The 15,879-nt window shown below is 37.0% G+C and overlaps 1 protein-coding gene across 7 annotated transcripts in view; it reads left to right on the top strand.

Moving 5' to 3' along the window:
* USP34 (ubiquitin specific peptidase 34) overlaps positions 1-15,879 on the top strand; it is a 250,742-nt gene that overhangs the window by 233,556 nt on the left and 1,307 nt on the right. For 5 of the 7 annotated variants that reach the window (XM_019430890.2, XM_053890716.1, XM_053890717.1 and 2 more), the window contains 9 exons: positions 341-467; positions 1,272-1,379; positions 2,376-2,480; positions 2,597-2,721; positions 3,708-3,831; positions 12,305-12,384; positions 14,501-14,641; positions 14,748-14,891; positions 15,566-15,725. In XM_019430890.2, the coding sequence (XP_019286435.1) occupies positions 341-467; positions 1,272-1,379; positions 2,376-2,480; positions 2,597-2,721; positions 3,708-3,831; positions 12,305-12,384; positions 14,501-14,641; positions 14,748-14,891; positions 15,566-15,725 (1,114 nt within the window). Of the gene's footprint in view, positions 1-340; positions 468-1,271; positions 1,380-2,375; positions 2,481-2,596; positions 2,722-3,707; positions 3,832-12,304; positions 12,385-14,500; positions 14,642-14,747; positions 14,892-15,565; positions 15,726-15,879 lie in introns of those variants that run through there. The other 2 variants (XM_053890718.1, XM_053890719.1) reach the window with 2 other exon arrangements.

Below are 15,879 nucleotides of genomic sequence, written 5' to 3'. Positions count from 1 at the left end.
TTCACAATCTTGTTGCCTGCTGCTTTGCAATCTCTAAGGCTTGTGGCATTAGAGCAAACAGTAACCAAAAACAAACAAAATGATTAAACGAATTATTCCTTCAGATCAAAATGTATGCATAAAATATCAGCTCTGCAGGTGAGCACTGTTTTTGTATTTTAAGGAAGAGCTGAATTGGGAGAATTTGACTTTTAGGTAGAAAGCAAATACATTTGCTTTGGGTACATGTGCACACACATAAAGTCTGGAAATATCTGTCATAAAGGGTGAGCACTACCATTTTGTGGCTCAGTAAAGTAAAAATGAAATGAAAATTTCCATCTTTTTAAATCACTTGTAGTCATTCAACACTCTGCACATGATGTATCATGAAGCCACAGCTTGCCATGTGACTGGAGATTTAGTAGAACTTCTGTCAATATTCCTTTCAGTTTTGAAGTCTACACGCCCGTATCTTCAGAGAAAAGGTTTGGTCATTCTTCTTATTTTTGTCACCTTTAACTATTACAGAACAAAATAAGGGTTTCAAACCACATGTTTCAGAGATTTTTGTCTTTATCTCTAGTTGATGGTACAGAAGATGAGAATGCTCCCTGTCATCAAATATTCATCATGACCTCCCGATATAAAGCTGGAATGCTCTTGTTTATTCTCTAATGCCTTCCTGGAAAATAGGCAGCATCTTATAAGTGTTAAAATTTAGGAGACTAGAAAATGCTTCCAAGCAGAGTAACAACATGGGTATTTTGTGAAGGTTCTCCAGCTGGAAACCTCCATGGCTTAGGTTAGATTATTTTTAGTTTCAAGAGAAATAACTATAAAAGATATCTCTCCCCCATAGTGTGAACTCTGAACTTCATATAAATTTCTAGAAAATGGACATATTCATGACTAAAATAATGTGTTTTAAGAAACCTAACAGGTTTGGGGCGCCTGGGTGGCTCAGTGGGTTAAGCATCTGGCTCTTGGTTTCAGTTCATGTCTTGGTCTCGTGAGATTGAGCCCTGCATCAGGCTCTGTGCAGAGCCTGCTTGGGATTCTGTCTCCCTCTCTCTGCCCCTACCCCACTCGTGCTCTGTGTCTCTCAAAGCAATCTAGTAGGTTTAACAGTAGTAGTTATCTCATGAAAATAATCACTTAGCTTTCACCAAAGATGTTTATGTCATTAACTTGATTTTCTTAGTGTTAGCATTCTGTAGGTAATAATAGAAAATAATTGTAAGGAAGTTTGAACTCAAGTGGCATATTTATGTATGCTTTTGTATTTGCAGATGTGAAACAAGCATTAATCCAGTGGCAGGAGCGAATTGAATTTGCCCATAAACTGTTAACTCTTCTTAATTCCTATAGTCCTCCAGAACTTAGAAATGCCTGTATAGGTAAGTTACTTGGAAAATATACCTGTGTGAAAACCTAGTGGAAGATTCTTATGGAATATTTTTTGCAAGATGTGGTATTAGTGCTGTGGTATTAGCTTCAGAAATAAGCTAATACCATAGATGTGGTATTAGCTTCAGAAAACATTTTTACTTTTTATGTGTAACTCATACTGGCCAGCAAATCCTAGAAAATCTAGTTATATTTTTCAACATGCCAGTAATTATGTGATCATGGGCAGGTCACATAACATATCTAGGCTCTTTGAGCTTAGGTTATTTCTAGATCTTTTGCAGCTCTGAAATCTTCTGGTCCTATATAAACAAGGTAGAATCACACAAATGTTTACAAAGGAGAGCTGATATTATAAAGAGTTGGAGTAATTATTTCACTGTCCGTTCTTTTGCCTAAAGATACTTCTTAGTAGCTGTTCTCAGACTCATGAGTATTTTACCTTTTTAAAGTCCTCTTTAGAGACTGTAACTATTTATGGTTTGTTTGTTTGTTTGTTTTTTTCATTTACAAAATGATGTGAGTAACTGGCTGTCATGTATAAGTAATCAGTTTTGGTCTGATGTTCTGTGGAATCACTGGCCTGTAACTTCAGTAACCTCTGACTGCCAGTAGCCTGTCATCATCACAAGGTTTACGTCTGTGTGATGTTGATTTTATGAAGACACGACATCAGTGTGCATTAAATATTTCCTTTAGTGTACTTATCCATGGTGCTTCTCTTGGATAAATAAAATACACGTAAATAGTTTTAAACTTTGGTTTCTAAATGATATTGTGGTTAGTAACTCTGCTGATTCAGATTTGATTGAGCATCAGACAGAATTTCTCCCAGTGTCAGGAGCTAAAACCGTTTTAGACTCATTAAAACTTTCCACCTGCCATACTGCAACCAATCAGCCTAACAGGATTTGTGAGTTTCAAAGTAGCAGGTTAGATATATACTCCAGTTTTACTTTAAACTCACACTGTGTTTTTATTTTCAGATGTCCTCAAGGAACTTGTGCTTTTGAGTCCCCATGACTTTCTTCATACTCTGGTTCCATTTCTACAACACAACCATTGTACTTATCATCATAGTAATATACCAAGTACGTATTCCTCAAGCACAGTACTTGAATGTGGTTGGCATTTAATCTTTCTGCACACTGAAACATGGAGATTTATTTTTTCCATTTATTCTTATTGTACACTTTTAATGTCTTAGTGTCTCTTGGACCTTATTTCCCTTGTCGAGAAAATATCAAGCTAATAGGAGGGAAAAGCAATATTCGGCCTCCGCGCCCTGAACTCAATATGTGCCTCTTGCCCACAATGGTGGAAACCAGTAAGGTATGTTGGGATGCCAGGAAAACCATGTTTCTGTAGTACACAGTAATTTGAAATTTCCCCTCTAGCAGTTATATTAGATTTAAATGACCATTTTGTGGATCCTAAGAAGATTAGACTCATTCGGACTTTTTCCTTTTAGTGCTCTGAAATGTTGGTTGAGTATTTGCAAAATCAACAACAAGCACAAGTAATAAGTTTTTTCCCTCCCTCAAAAAAATACCCTAATAGAAAGTCTTAGTAGTATTTGTCACTAGGCTAAATTATAACTGGGTCATATTTCTAAACCTGAAGAGTCAAGTTAGGTATTTATTATTGTTTAAATTTGACCATATAATCAATGACTTCATTTACTGCCCTTTCCTTATAATCCCTTGACCTAAGCCTAATATCACTGATAGATTTATCATCATTTGTAGTCTGATTCTTCTCTTCTAATTCATATTCTAAAATAATGCTAATTCTAAATTATAGAGAACATTGAACAGAGGATAATTTATCTTAGTTTCAACATTTTTTTAACAATTTTTCCCTTTATCTTCACCCCACTTCATTCACACTGCCCCTGGCCCACCATCTTTGGATCTTAACTATACTTAAGTTCTTATAAAATATTAAAAATAATTAACACTGTAGTAACCATTACAGAAATCATTTGAAATCTATTTCAAAAATCAAATTTAATTCAACTCTTCTTGATGATGTCTGTAGAACTAAAGTGTCACATTTTAAAATCCTACAGTAATTTTACTTTATTAAAGTATATAGAAATAATGGGTAATTTAATTGATAGCATTTGCACACTGAAAATAAATTTGTGACAATTAAGATCTTAACATTACTAGAAACTTGGAATTTAAAACTAGGTTCTTATAGAATTTAAATATTTAATCAGCTTTTTAGTTTAAACTTATTACATTTGCACAAAATATGCTCTTTAATTTATTATACAATTTAAGTGCAACCATTTTATCATCTTTAACCTTCAGGGCAAAGATGACGTTTATGATCGTATGCTGCTAGACTACTTCTTTTCTTATCATCAATTCATCCATCTATTATGCCGAGTTGCAATCAACTGTGAAAAATTTACTGAAACATTAGTTAAGCTGAGTAAGTATAAAAGATGAGCAGTAAATTCCACTGAATTATTTTAAGCCCCTAGCCACTCAGGAAGGGGAGACCAAAATGAGACCATCCTTTTTTTCTTTTTTAAAGTGACTGTTTAAAAATATTAATTATTCTTGGGAACATTTTTATTTTTATTAAGAAAACACCAACTTACTGGTTTCCATTGAATAGTTCTGCCCAGAGTTTCAGCTGGCCTATAAAGGAGTGTGGAGTAGGGCTGATCACTTTGTACATAGAAGCCCAAGTCCTCCTCCATCTGCCCAGCAGAATTTAAAAACAAATACCAAAAACTACTCTGCTTTAGGGAGGCAGGCTTAGAGAGGTGGACTTTCCCAGCCCTGATCTTGAGGATAAGATGAGATCTATAGTGCCAGCTGTGCTTTGGAGCTGGCAATGCCAAGAGCAAACTGAGTGGGCTTGCCAGGATGAAGCAGAGGTGCATATATGAGTAAATTAGGAGGTAAGTCTCATGAAATAGAGAGATGAGTGAGAAGAAAGGAAATTTGATAAGATATGAGAAATAGTAAACAAAACCATCAGTGAGTTATAAAAAGGCAAAAAACTCAAATTATTCAAGAATGTGCCTGAGACCTATAAGAGAATTGCTCCCTTTGGGTGACTTTTTCTAGCTGAAAAGTCTTTAGAAGATATGTCCCCTCTCTTAGGACCTCCAGAGTTACCAGGGTCTGTGTGGCCTGTGAGTCTTACTTCTTTACGGATGGCCCAGGATCCTCTCCCAGTGTTCTGTAGTTTTGTTTCAGAGCATAGGAAGTGAAATGCTCATGGAACCACCACCCAGGTCAAGAAACAGAATATTGTCACACTCTAGAACTCCCCATCGTGCTCCTCCTTAATCACAACCCCTTCCTTCTATGGAAGAGGTTTTGATCCACTATAAGTAGGGCAAAAGATGTGAACATACCTTAGGTTCCGTTATCCAAGAAGAAGGAAGTGGTAACAGCTGTCAGGGATAATTCCTCTTCAGAAAAAAACATCTTATTGGTAAGTGATTAGAGTGTCTTCAAATTTGGAAGATTGTTCCTTCCACCTGTTATCATTAGCTGGTTTTATACATATGTGGCTGAAGTGCCGAGTGGGGGCTGTGGGTGGGGAAGCACATGATGAGATTGGCCATTTCATGATTACACAGTTCAGTCATGGCACTTGGTAAAAAACTAAAACCTAGCAGTGGCAGTGATCGAGTGTGAGAAAATGTCCAGGAATTCTGGTAACACAGCCTTGTTCCCAGATAAGAAGGGGGACTTATTAAAATGCTGACCTTAAGAAAAGTTCTTGGTAATTGTGTTCACGTGATTTATACCAAAAGTTATGTGAGGAACTATTTTGGCTGCTTGAACAGCTGTGATCAAATAGTGAATGTTGTACCCTCTTTGGGACTGTCTTTCCTCATCAATACAAATACATGTTTCAGGGAAAATAAACATGGAGGCGAGGAGGAAGGGAAAGAGGACATACACTTAGCCATCAGCATTAGCTAAATCAACTTTCATATTTTATATTCCCATCCCTTTTATAACCATGAAGCACTGTTGATGCTGCCTCCTAAGTGGTTAGTGTATGAGGATGGAAATACTCTCCCAACTGCATCATCGTCCACATTATGATAGCCACAAGCCATATGTGAGTGTTGAGAACTTGAAATGTGATTTAAGAAATGGAATTTTCATTTCATTTCATTTTAACCAAACTTAGCCAGATGTGGCTGGTGGCTGTATTGATACAAAACAAAGCCTTCACAAGTTGAGCAGGTTGTACCTTTTTTTTTTAATTAGTTAATTCATTTATGTATTTTTATTAGGACCCTCCTACTCTGCCATCTTCCCCAGAAGTCATGGTTATCTCTTAATGCAGAAAATCAGACATTATTTTGAATATGAAATAAAACAAAGACCTAAAAGCAGTGCTTTCCTTATGTGTCATCTGAATAGCGAGAGTACATCCCAGTGTTTCAGGTTAACGCCTGCTTTCAGTTGCAATGATTATTTCCAGGGAGAGGCACCTAGGAGAGAGCTTGAGAAAGCAAAGCCCACATTGACTGTAATAGGGAGCAGGCAAATTGATAAGGAGTTTCAACTTGTATAATTTCTTCAAAAACTTATATTTGGCAACAAGGAAAGAGCAAATTTAAACTGGTTGTGTCCTTAATCATTTGAGCCTTGAGGTTAGATGGTTCAAGGGCCAGAATATTGTGACCACAGGTGGGGTTGTCTCAAGACCTATATGATTGTAGGTCACTTCCAGTTTTGAGGAAAAGTCTCTGTGGTAATTCTTATGGATAACTAAGCAGATTTTAAGGTTTGTTGGGAGACAAAAAGGAATTGTGTAATAATTGTATATTAGAGTTACAGGTGCAAAACAGTAAAGTGTGGGTTGGAGTGCTTTTGAAGTAGAGGTAGGCATGGGGCTTCGGAGACACAGAAGTGGGGGGAGAATTTGGGGAAAGTGAACAAAGCTACTGACTTCCATGTGAAATAACTGTGTCTGAAATTACAGTATTTTGATATTTAAAAATAGTGGAATTTAGCCAAAAAAATTCTAAAAAAGAATAAGAGGGACTGGCAACTTTTTTTTTTTTTATTTTTTTTTTTAACGTTTATTTTTGAGACAGAGAGAGACAGAGTATGAACGGGGGAGGGTCAGAGAGAGGGAGACACAGGATCTGAAACAGACTCCAGGCTCTGAGCTGTCAGCACAGAGCCCCACACGGGGCCCGAACTCACGGACCGCGAGATCATGACCTGAGCCGAAGTCGGCCACTTTACCGACTGAGCCACCCAGGCGCCCTGGGACTGGCACTATTGATTTAAAAAAAAAAAACAACAAAAAACTTACCAAAGATCAGTAATTTTTAATTTTATTTTTAAGATTTAATACATACACATATTCAAAACAGCAAGAAGTACACATCACAGTATCCCCCACTTTTATTAAATTTTTTTGTTTATCTTTTTTTGCATAAAAGCAGCAAATATAGGTTTATTTTCTCTTTTTTCTTACATAAAAGTGAATTACAATGTTTAAAACTGTGTGAAGCAGATATGAAAATACATGGGCAGAAAAACATACACAAGCAATGGAAAACGGCCCCAAATAAACATAAGGATACATGGGGGTTTGGAGTCAATTAAGATGACCTGTCAGATTTGTGAACATTGTATGGTATTGAGAGAATCAGTCAGCTACTTAGGGAGAGAAGGGGCAGGACTTTAATATCTTACACTTAAATAGATTACAGGAGGATTAAAGATTTAGCTGTGAAGAATAAAGTCATAACAATATTAAAGAAAAACACAGAATCACATAGTTAGCACCTTGAGATTTGAAAGACCATTAAGCAGGACACAAAACCCATAAACAATAAAATAAAATCTTTGGCAATGTAAAAATTGAAATTACTACATGTTGAAAAATGCCATCGATGAAAATATAGCTAGTGGGGAAAATATTTGCATTCTTAACAGATAAGTGGTTAGTATTGGCAATATATAAAGAATTTTTAGGATTCAGTGAGATGGGAAAGGACATTAAGTAAAATAAGTAAAAGGCCATCAACAGGCAACTTCTTCACATAGAAAACAAGTAAATGTGTTGTAACCATATGAGGATTTTCCCTGCCTTACTAATCATGATTTCTCTTTTCTCTCTTTTTTTCCCCCCAACTATGAGATAAAGTTTAGATGGTATGCATACTTAAACAGTTTTGGGAAAGAAGAGATGTTTTCATGGAGTCAATTTGAGGAAGCATATTATTAACATTATCACTTTAGATTGTTCATGACCCTTGATCCCGCAATACCAGATCTAAGAATCTACCCTACTCTACTCATAAAAGTGTCCAACAACATGCATAGGGTGTTTATTTTCACTCAGTTTGTATTGGATAAAAACTGGAAACAACCCAGATGTCCAACAATAAGAGTTGAGCTGAGTAAACCTGTAATTTATTGTATAGTCTTTAAATAATTCATCTGTATTTTATGGTCTTTAAAAAGATAGGACCTTAGATTACATGAAAAAAAAGCAAATTGGAAAACAGTATGCAGAATGTGACCACAGACTTAGAACAATAGGAAAAATCACTTAGTACGTGTTTAAAAAAAAAAAACCAAACCTAGAGGCTTATACTCCGGTGGTATAAGGATAAAATTATGGGTTGCTTTCATTGTCTGGGTTAAATGTCTTAAGTTTGAAATCATTTGCAATGATCATTTGTCTTGGGGGTGGCGGGGGAACAAAATTTTTAAGTAGTAGTATAGGAAGATCGCCTGGCTGGCTTATTAGTCAGTTAAGCATCCGCTTTTTTTTTTTTTTTTTGTAATTTTTTTTCTTAACGTTTATTTTATTTTTGAGAGACAGACACAGAGTGCAAGAGGAGGAGGGACAAAGGGAGAAGGCGACACAATCTGAGGCAGGCTCCAGGCTCTGAGCTGTCAGCACAGAGCCCAGTGTGGGGCTTGAACTCACGAACCTTGAGATAACATGACCTGAGCTGAAGTCAGATGCTCAACTGACTGAGCCACCCAGGTGCCCCAAGCATCTGATTCTTGATCTCCGCTCGTCTTGATCTCTCAGGGTCATGAGTTCAAGCCCTGCATGGCTCCACACTGGGCATGAAGCCTACTTAAAAAAAAGTGGGGGTGGGGGTGGAGGGGGAGTAGTATAGGAAAAAAAAAAAAAGTATAGGAAACTGCTCTTGCAGACTCCCAATATTTTTTTTTAAGTTACCAGAGTTGACATGCAAAATTAACAGTGAGATGCTCAAGTAAAATTAAATGACAGATTCCTAGATTTATAAACAATTTTCATTTTCAGAGATAAAACAATCTATCACCTTTATTATTTAACATTGCTTTTGACAATTTTGTTAATGCCTTAGTAAATGAAAGTAAAAAATAGTAAAAGGAAATTTTTGCAAGTAACATTGTATATACCTAAAAATCTAAAATCTTCAAAATCTCTGGAATTAAAAAATTAGTATAGTTGGTAAAAGTAAACAAATTAGAAATTCAGCTTATCAAAAACACAGCTGTGGTTCATGCTTTACCTTTTTTGATGTCCTGATGCTACAGTTAGCTGTTCCCAAAAGACGTCTTAAGGTTAATGAATATACCAGTTATTCAGTACAGATCAGAAGGCAGCTTCTTACTAGTCTACCAAGGGCAAATCCATCTATCCCAGGCTAATACTTAGTAATTGCATTTAATAGATATATTTATAATTAGCAGTTCATTACAAGTTAATTCACAAAGAGGAAGAACTGGCACAGTGATCTGAATACTCTGTGGTAGGGCCAGCAGATTTTTTTCCAGTAACCAACATGGGAAGCCAAATAAATAGCAATAGGTTGCTTAATGGGTATGAGTGAGAACAGGGGGAATCAGAAGAATCAGATGTGTGATATTCTGTGGCTAAGATGTCTTGATTCAGTCCTGTAGTGAACCATTAGTTGTGGGCTTTCATCCATTGACTCCCACTTCCCATGGATAATGCTTGGATGGGCTAAACACTGCTACAGAAAACTAGACAAATAATCTTAACACAATTCAGATAGGAGAGACCCTAAGCAGTAAATATACATATACAATACTTCATCCTCAAAGCAATCATCTGAATTACCATTCTACCTACAAAAGCAGTTTTTAAAAGATTTTTAATAACTCATCTAGTAGCTTCTACAGTATAAAGTGTTATTAATGAGGAAAAGTTATTTGGAATAGTTTTTGATTATTGTATAGTACTTCATGGATGGGGTGGGGTAAGGACCCGTTGAGGATGCCTGAAGTCACAGGATAAAGAAAGATAACTGGACAGAACCCAATATGTCTTAGGCCTACTCATCCTGATTCTTGAAACAAGGCTTGGACGTGTGCCTTGATTGCGTCGGGATGCCTACGCTTTGTACCCAGTAAAGCACCCCAGAACGTATTGGAGGAATGTGTAGAGTAGGATGGCATTGGCCTCTACCTTGAGTTACAGAGCCAAGATACCCCTGATCCCTCAGTGCTTTGTGAAAATGCTAGACTAGAAAGAAAGTGATACTTTGTTGCTCTGAAGGGATGGCCCTCCTTCCAAAGGAGGTGCACCTCAGAGAGGAAATAGGGCTGCGAAAGAGGTTTCATTAGCTCACCATGGTGGCACAGTGTTTTCCAGAGTGTAGTGTATATAAGATGGTCCAGGGAAAATAATTGTATATTCATAAATAGGTATGGATCTTACAGTGTCACAAAAATACAAAACTAGTATACTAAATTCATGACTTCTTAGTTCTGTTGCCTAAGGCTGATGTAGTATTAGCCTCCCTAAGTGAATCTAAAGAATAGTGTTAAGTAAACAGTGTACGTGATAGGCACATATGAAAACACTTAGGAAAATGGCATGAATGATTGAAGTTTGGGGAAACACTGGTTATTGAAAAGATTACAGGCTTCACAATCAGATCTACCTGGGGTAGATGTTTTGCTCCCTGGCTTTTGGGATGAACCTGAGCAGATTACATAGTCTCTCTAAGCCTGATTTCTTCATTGAAAAAAAGGGAAATGAGGATAAAACCATGCTTTTGAAACATTGGAAGTGATGTTAGATTAGGGAAGACCTCCACAGTTTTTTGTTTGTTGTGGTAGTGCTGGCTTTTTGGTAGTTGTGGAAAATAGGAATAAAGATTGTTTTGAGGAATAATTGAGAAAAAAGAATAAAGACAAAGACTAGAGAAACTTACATTGTAATGTGCAGTCTACTTTCACCTGGGAGGGTTTAGGTCAGGGCAGGATTTAGGGGTTGGCAGACTTCCTGAAAAAAGTGTACTTTGCTGGCCATATGTATGATCTGCATCACATACTCTTCTTTGTTTCACTATTCCTTTTGCAATCCTTTAAAAATACAAAAGCCCTCCTTAGCTCACATGGCCATACAAAGATAAGTTGTGGACCAGAATTGGCCTGTAGGCCAAAGTTTGCCACCCTTTGCTGTACTTTTATGGGTGATTATGATGCACGGACATGGGAGCATAGAAAGTCTTACCTGTACCTGACAGTTTTGATGACATACCCTTGTTTGCTTATATATATTGTGATCTTACAGTGGGTAAATGCCTCCAGCCCCAACCAGATTAAGTTAGGATAAAAGAGAAAGATGACAGTTTGCTTGGGGATCTCTCTACAAAGGGTTAATCTTGACAGGAAAATAAACTTAACCCACAAAAGGGAATCTTGGCATCCTTGGATGACTAAATTGGATGACTGATCTGACTTTCTTGTCTGTCTTAAGATTTTCTTGAATCCTTGGCTCATCCCAGAGGTTGGCAAATAATAATAGCCTGCATTCTCACGTTTTTGTATAACCAGTGAGCATACCTGCACGCTGAGAGTTTTTACATTTTCTAATAAATACTGTTATTCTAAATATTTTTGTGACATGAAAATTACATGTGAGTCAAATTTCAAAGTTCTTAGGTAAAATATTATTGCAAGACAGCCACACCCATTTGTCTGGTGTTGTCTTTGGCTGCTTTCACACTACTGCGAAGTTGAGTATTTGCAACGGGGATCATTTGGCTGCAAAGACTGAAGTATTTACTATTTGGCCCTTTACTTTAAAAGTTTGTTGACTTCAGGTTTAACTCAATTTTTTCTTAACTGGAGGAGGATAACTTTTATTACTTTTATTATTTCTCCTTCTCCATGATCATATTTTCGCTGGAAGTGGGAGTGTGGAAGATGGGAAATTTACTTACAGTTGTGCTTTGAGAAGTAGGGCAGAGGGCAGGGGAACACATTTCTTAAAGATAATACTTGACATTTGGAATAGTCAGAAAGAGGAAAGGTTAAAACTATTCAATAGAGGTTCCAAATAGAACACTGACATACAGCTAAGTATGGTCCACCCAGAAGAGCTTGGGGACAAGACTAGAAGCTGTTAGACTCAAGAGCAGTGTCTATGTAAATCCACCATAATTCTCCGTGTTTTCGGGGAAACAAGGTAAAAGAGGAAGGACCAGTATATTTTCTAATTCTCCTCATCCTCTCTTTGACCTTGCACCTCTCCCTTCCAGCTTAGCTAGTCCATGAAAATTATCTAATATGCAGGGTGGTACCTTAATCCAAGAAAGCTTTGGAACCACTTGCAATAACCTTTATTAAATTGTCCCAGATAAGGTTCTAATACTTACAAAGCAAATTGGTTTAAGTTACCTCAGATCCTTTTGGGAATGAGGTGTGGAATATGACTAAATTCAAAGTATACTGCATTCTAAATTATTTCACTGGTTAAAGCATTGGAATGAATTCTTCCCCTTTAGGTATTCTATAGATTTCTAAAACATGTACAAAATATTCATAGTTGTGACTAGAAATACCTGTAGAATTGTACCTACAAAGTTGAATACCTCAGTAGTATAATTTATAATTATAACCTATTCTGATTTCTTTTCAAATATTAGGTGTCCTAGTTGCCTATGAAGGTTTGCCACTTCATCTTGCACTGTTCCCCAAACTTTGGACTGAGCTATGCCAGACTCAGGTAAAGAAAATGAGTTTTAGATGATTTGGTCTTTCATCTCCTCACCATTTGGTCAGTAATTTTAGGAACAGTGGGTTAAACACTAGGTGGAAAAATTGGGGAGGTTTTAGAATCTTAGTAGGTAAAATATGATTAGTGGAAATAATAGCTATTAAGTATTGGGCATCAGGTTGCCCTTTGGGGTTTTTTTACTTCAGTAGATTTGTATCACAGGATTTTCAAATAAGCTAATATATTTGAATTTGTAATTTATAGGTCAATATAAATAGTTGTGGTAAAAGTCCAAAACAGGGAGGTATTTGGGGGGAAGTCCTTTACCTGTCCTTTACCTTTACCTCTTACCTGTTACCTTAGGAGTAGGTTTTCAAGGGTCTGATGTACTTTTTTTTACCAGCATGGTCATTGAGAACTGGAAACACTATATCCTACCTACTTTAAGTATCTTAAGAGCCAACTCTTTAAAGCAGGCACCTAAATAATGCTTGTTTCATTCTGGGGGAGAATGGCAGAGAGGTGGGGAGAAACCAGATTGGTCCTAAGATTTGATTCATTCCTTGGACCAGGCGCATTTAGATCCTGAGAAAACTTGGTTTCCTGACTGGTTGCAGCTGCCCATCCTCAGAGGAAGAGATGAGTTTGTTTACTTTAGCCTAAACTTTACCCACATTACAGTATCTGAAACACTTTATGCCTCTGGTACAGCCTCCTGCCTGGGCTGTAATGCTCTGTTTATTCTCCCGGTGGATATGTGTCACACGGTGCTGTAATAGTTGTTTATCTCCTCACAAACTGAGCTCCTCAAGTGTAGAAATGGAATCCTCTCTATCCCTTCAAGAAATGTCATTTTATTCTCTGTAGTAGGAATCTTTAAAAGACTAATTTACATTGATCACATGGCGTAGTACATAGGAGACTTTGAGAAAATGACTTCCTGGGTTTTTTTCTTTGTTTTGTTTTTTTGTTTTTGTTTTTAGCTGAGTGGTTAATTCAGTAAATGGGAGAGCTCTGCTTTTTCCCTCTGCCACTGCTGCTGTTCTTTTCATTCTTGATTTGGGTAGTCGCTTTTTTTGGTTTCTGTACTCTGCCACTGGCTATTGCTTCCCTATTGTTTTATCTACTCCAGCACTTTACTGCTCCCTTAATTGGCTTGTTTTCCAAAGAATCCACCATCTCCAAAAACTTCCTTTAAAACAAAGCCAAACTGTCCAAGGCTTCCAGTCTGCCAGCGTGGTAGAAGCAGCCGTCAAGAAACACAAGCAGCAGGCAGAGGCTCTGGCTGGTAGAATTAAGCAGATTTTCCTGACACCTAGCATCTGAAGAGCTGGGTCCTGGTCCTATTCGACTTCTGATTTTTTTGGGTGAACTTGAGTGACTTACCAAGTTGCTTACTCGAATAAAGCATATACCTGTACATATTACCTAAACTTTGCCCTGTTTTATTAAATACTCCATTTTATCTCCCATATAAATGATCTTTTATTAAAATACCTATAATCTAGAGAATAGATTTACTTAAAGATATACTACTTGTGTTGAAGAGCCATGACCATTTAAAAACAGGGGAATGAAATTTTAGTAAAATTTCTTCTGTATATTGGGAACCACTAATTCTTGTGAGGTAATTAAAGGAGGTTTGCTGTTTACTTTGCCGTATTCATGGGGGGTGGGGAGGATATTTCCAAACAAATTACTGTTGCTTAACATTTTAATTCCTTTTATGGAATAAGTTTAATTCTTAAAATTTGTCTTTTTTCTATATATAGTTTGGTTACCTATTATCCATTAATTGGTCCTCTGCAAACATTCTCATCCTATTTGCTGGTCTTAATTTGTCCAGTCCTTATTCCCCCATTTAATGCTAGATAATAAAGTTGCATTTCTTTGGAAACCTATTTGTTCCTTTTGCCCTTCAGACTTGTTACTCTCTTCCTCTTATACTTACATGTAGAGTCCAAGTGACTAAGACTTGTTTTATCGGGAGGACGGTTACTATAACTGGAGTTAGAAGTGGTCTCTGAAAGGACTTAAATGACTTTGGATGTTCATCATAAGCAGTGTGTAAGCCTTGCAGTTATTTCAGTGCTCAACCATCAGTACTTCTTCTCCCCTACTGTAGTCTGCTATGTCAAAAAATTGCATCAAGCTTTTGTGTGAAGATCCCGTTTTTGCAGAATATATAAAGTGTATCCTGATGGATGAAAGAACTTTTCTAAACAACAACATTGTGTACACATTCATGACACATTTTCTTCTAAAGGTATGTCCTACCTTTGAAAACTCATTGTGTTACTTCTACCTAGTTAGTGGTTGTGTTTTCATGGTGTTGGTCTTTTGGAGATTTGTTTTTAATCTCTTTTTCTCAGGTTCAAGGTCAAGTGTTTTCTGAAGCAAACTGTGCCAATCTGATCAGCACCCTAATTACAAACTTGATAAATCAGTATCAGAATATGCAGTCTGATTTCACCAATCGTGTTGAAATTTCCAAAGCAAGTGCTTCTTTAAATGGGGTAAGAACTGGGGGAGGGAACAGTCATGTTGTACTTAAGAACTTTCCTTAAATCACCTTTGGCTTTAGTACTATTTTACTATCCTAACTTCTTCAAACTCTGGAAAAACTACCAAGTTTCTAAAAACATGTGTTCACTATGGGCAGTGAAACCATTAAGAGGAGACATTCCTTTTATCTCTACTTGTTTACATTTTTTGAAAACATTACTTGTGATGTTTCTGTTATTGCCTGTGGCTCATAAATAACTGAAACAATCAAATTAATGATCCATTGATTATAAAGGCAATTAAACCTAGGGAATTAGGTGCCTTATATAGATTTCCATGATACCCAGGTCATACAGTAATGGAATGCTAACACATGTCCAGCAGCAGTTTTCCAAGTAACAAAATGTTGCTTAGATGCCAGAACAGGTTGCAGAGCTAGGTGAGTTAAGACCTTACTATTTGTGACATTCACCAGAAATCAGCCTATTTGAGAAACTGATTTCTAGATCGAGGCCTTAATTTCTCACGGATAATATCCTAATGCTGGCTTTCTAGTTTTAGCATTCTCTAAAAATGGAAAAGAAACCAGAATGGATTCCTGGAAAAGTAAATGTGTGTTAAACTGTAAACAGCTGTGTCAAAATGTTAGCTTTAGAATTTGACATGTTCCTTTCTGGGTTTACAGGATCTGCGTGCACTTGCTTTGCTCCTGTCAGTCCACACTCCCAAGCAATTAAACCCAGCTCTAATTCCAACTCTGCAAGAGCTTTTAAGCAAATGCAGGACTTGTCTGCAGCAGAGAAACTCACTCCAAGAGCAAGAAGCCAAAGAAAGAAAAACTAAAGGTTAGCTTTGTGGACTAATATTAATTATACCTTCAGGGTGGGAGAGGGGGAAGAATACACTCAGTGTAACTGACTTTGTAATAGCTGTATGTTCAGTTGGGTCTCCTGGGTATAAATGCTAAGAACAAAATTTCCCGCAAACACCCCCCCGCCC

The sequence above is a fragment of the Panthera pardus genome, unplaced genomic scaffold (assembly GCF_024362965.1).
Source record: "Panthera pardus isolate Hobbes unplaced genomic scaffold, ASM2436296v1 HiC_scaffold_25, whole genome shotgun sequence".
In the NCBI taxonomy this organism is placed as follows: domain Eukaryota; kingdom Metazoa; phylum Chordata; class Mammalia; order Carnivora; family Felidae; genus Panthera; species Panthera pardus.
Note: the sequence above shows the minus strand (reverse complement) of the source record. Positions and strands in the feature narration are given on the sequence as shown.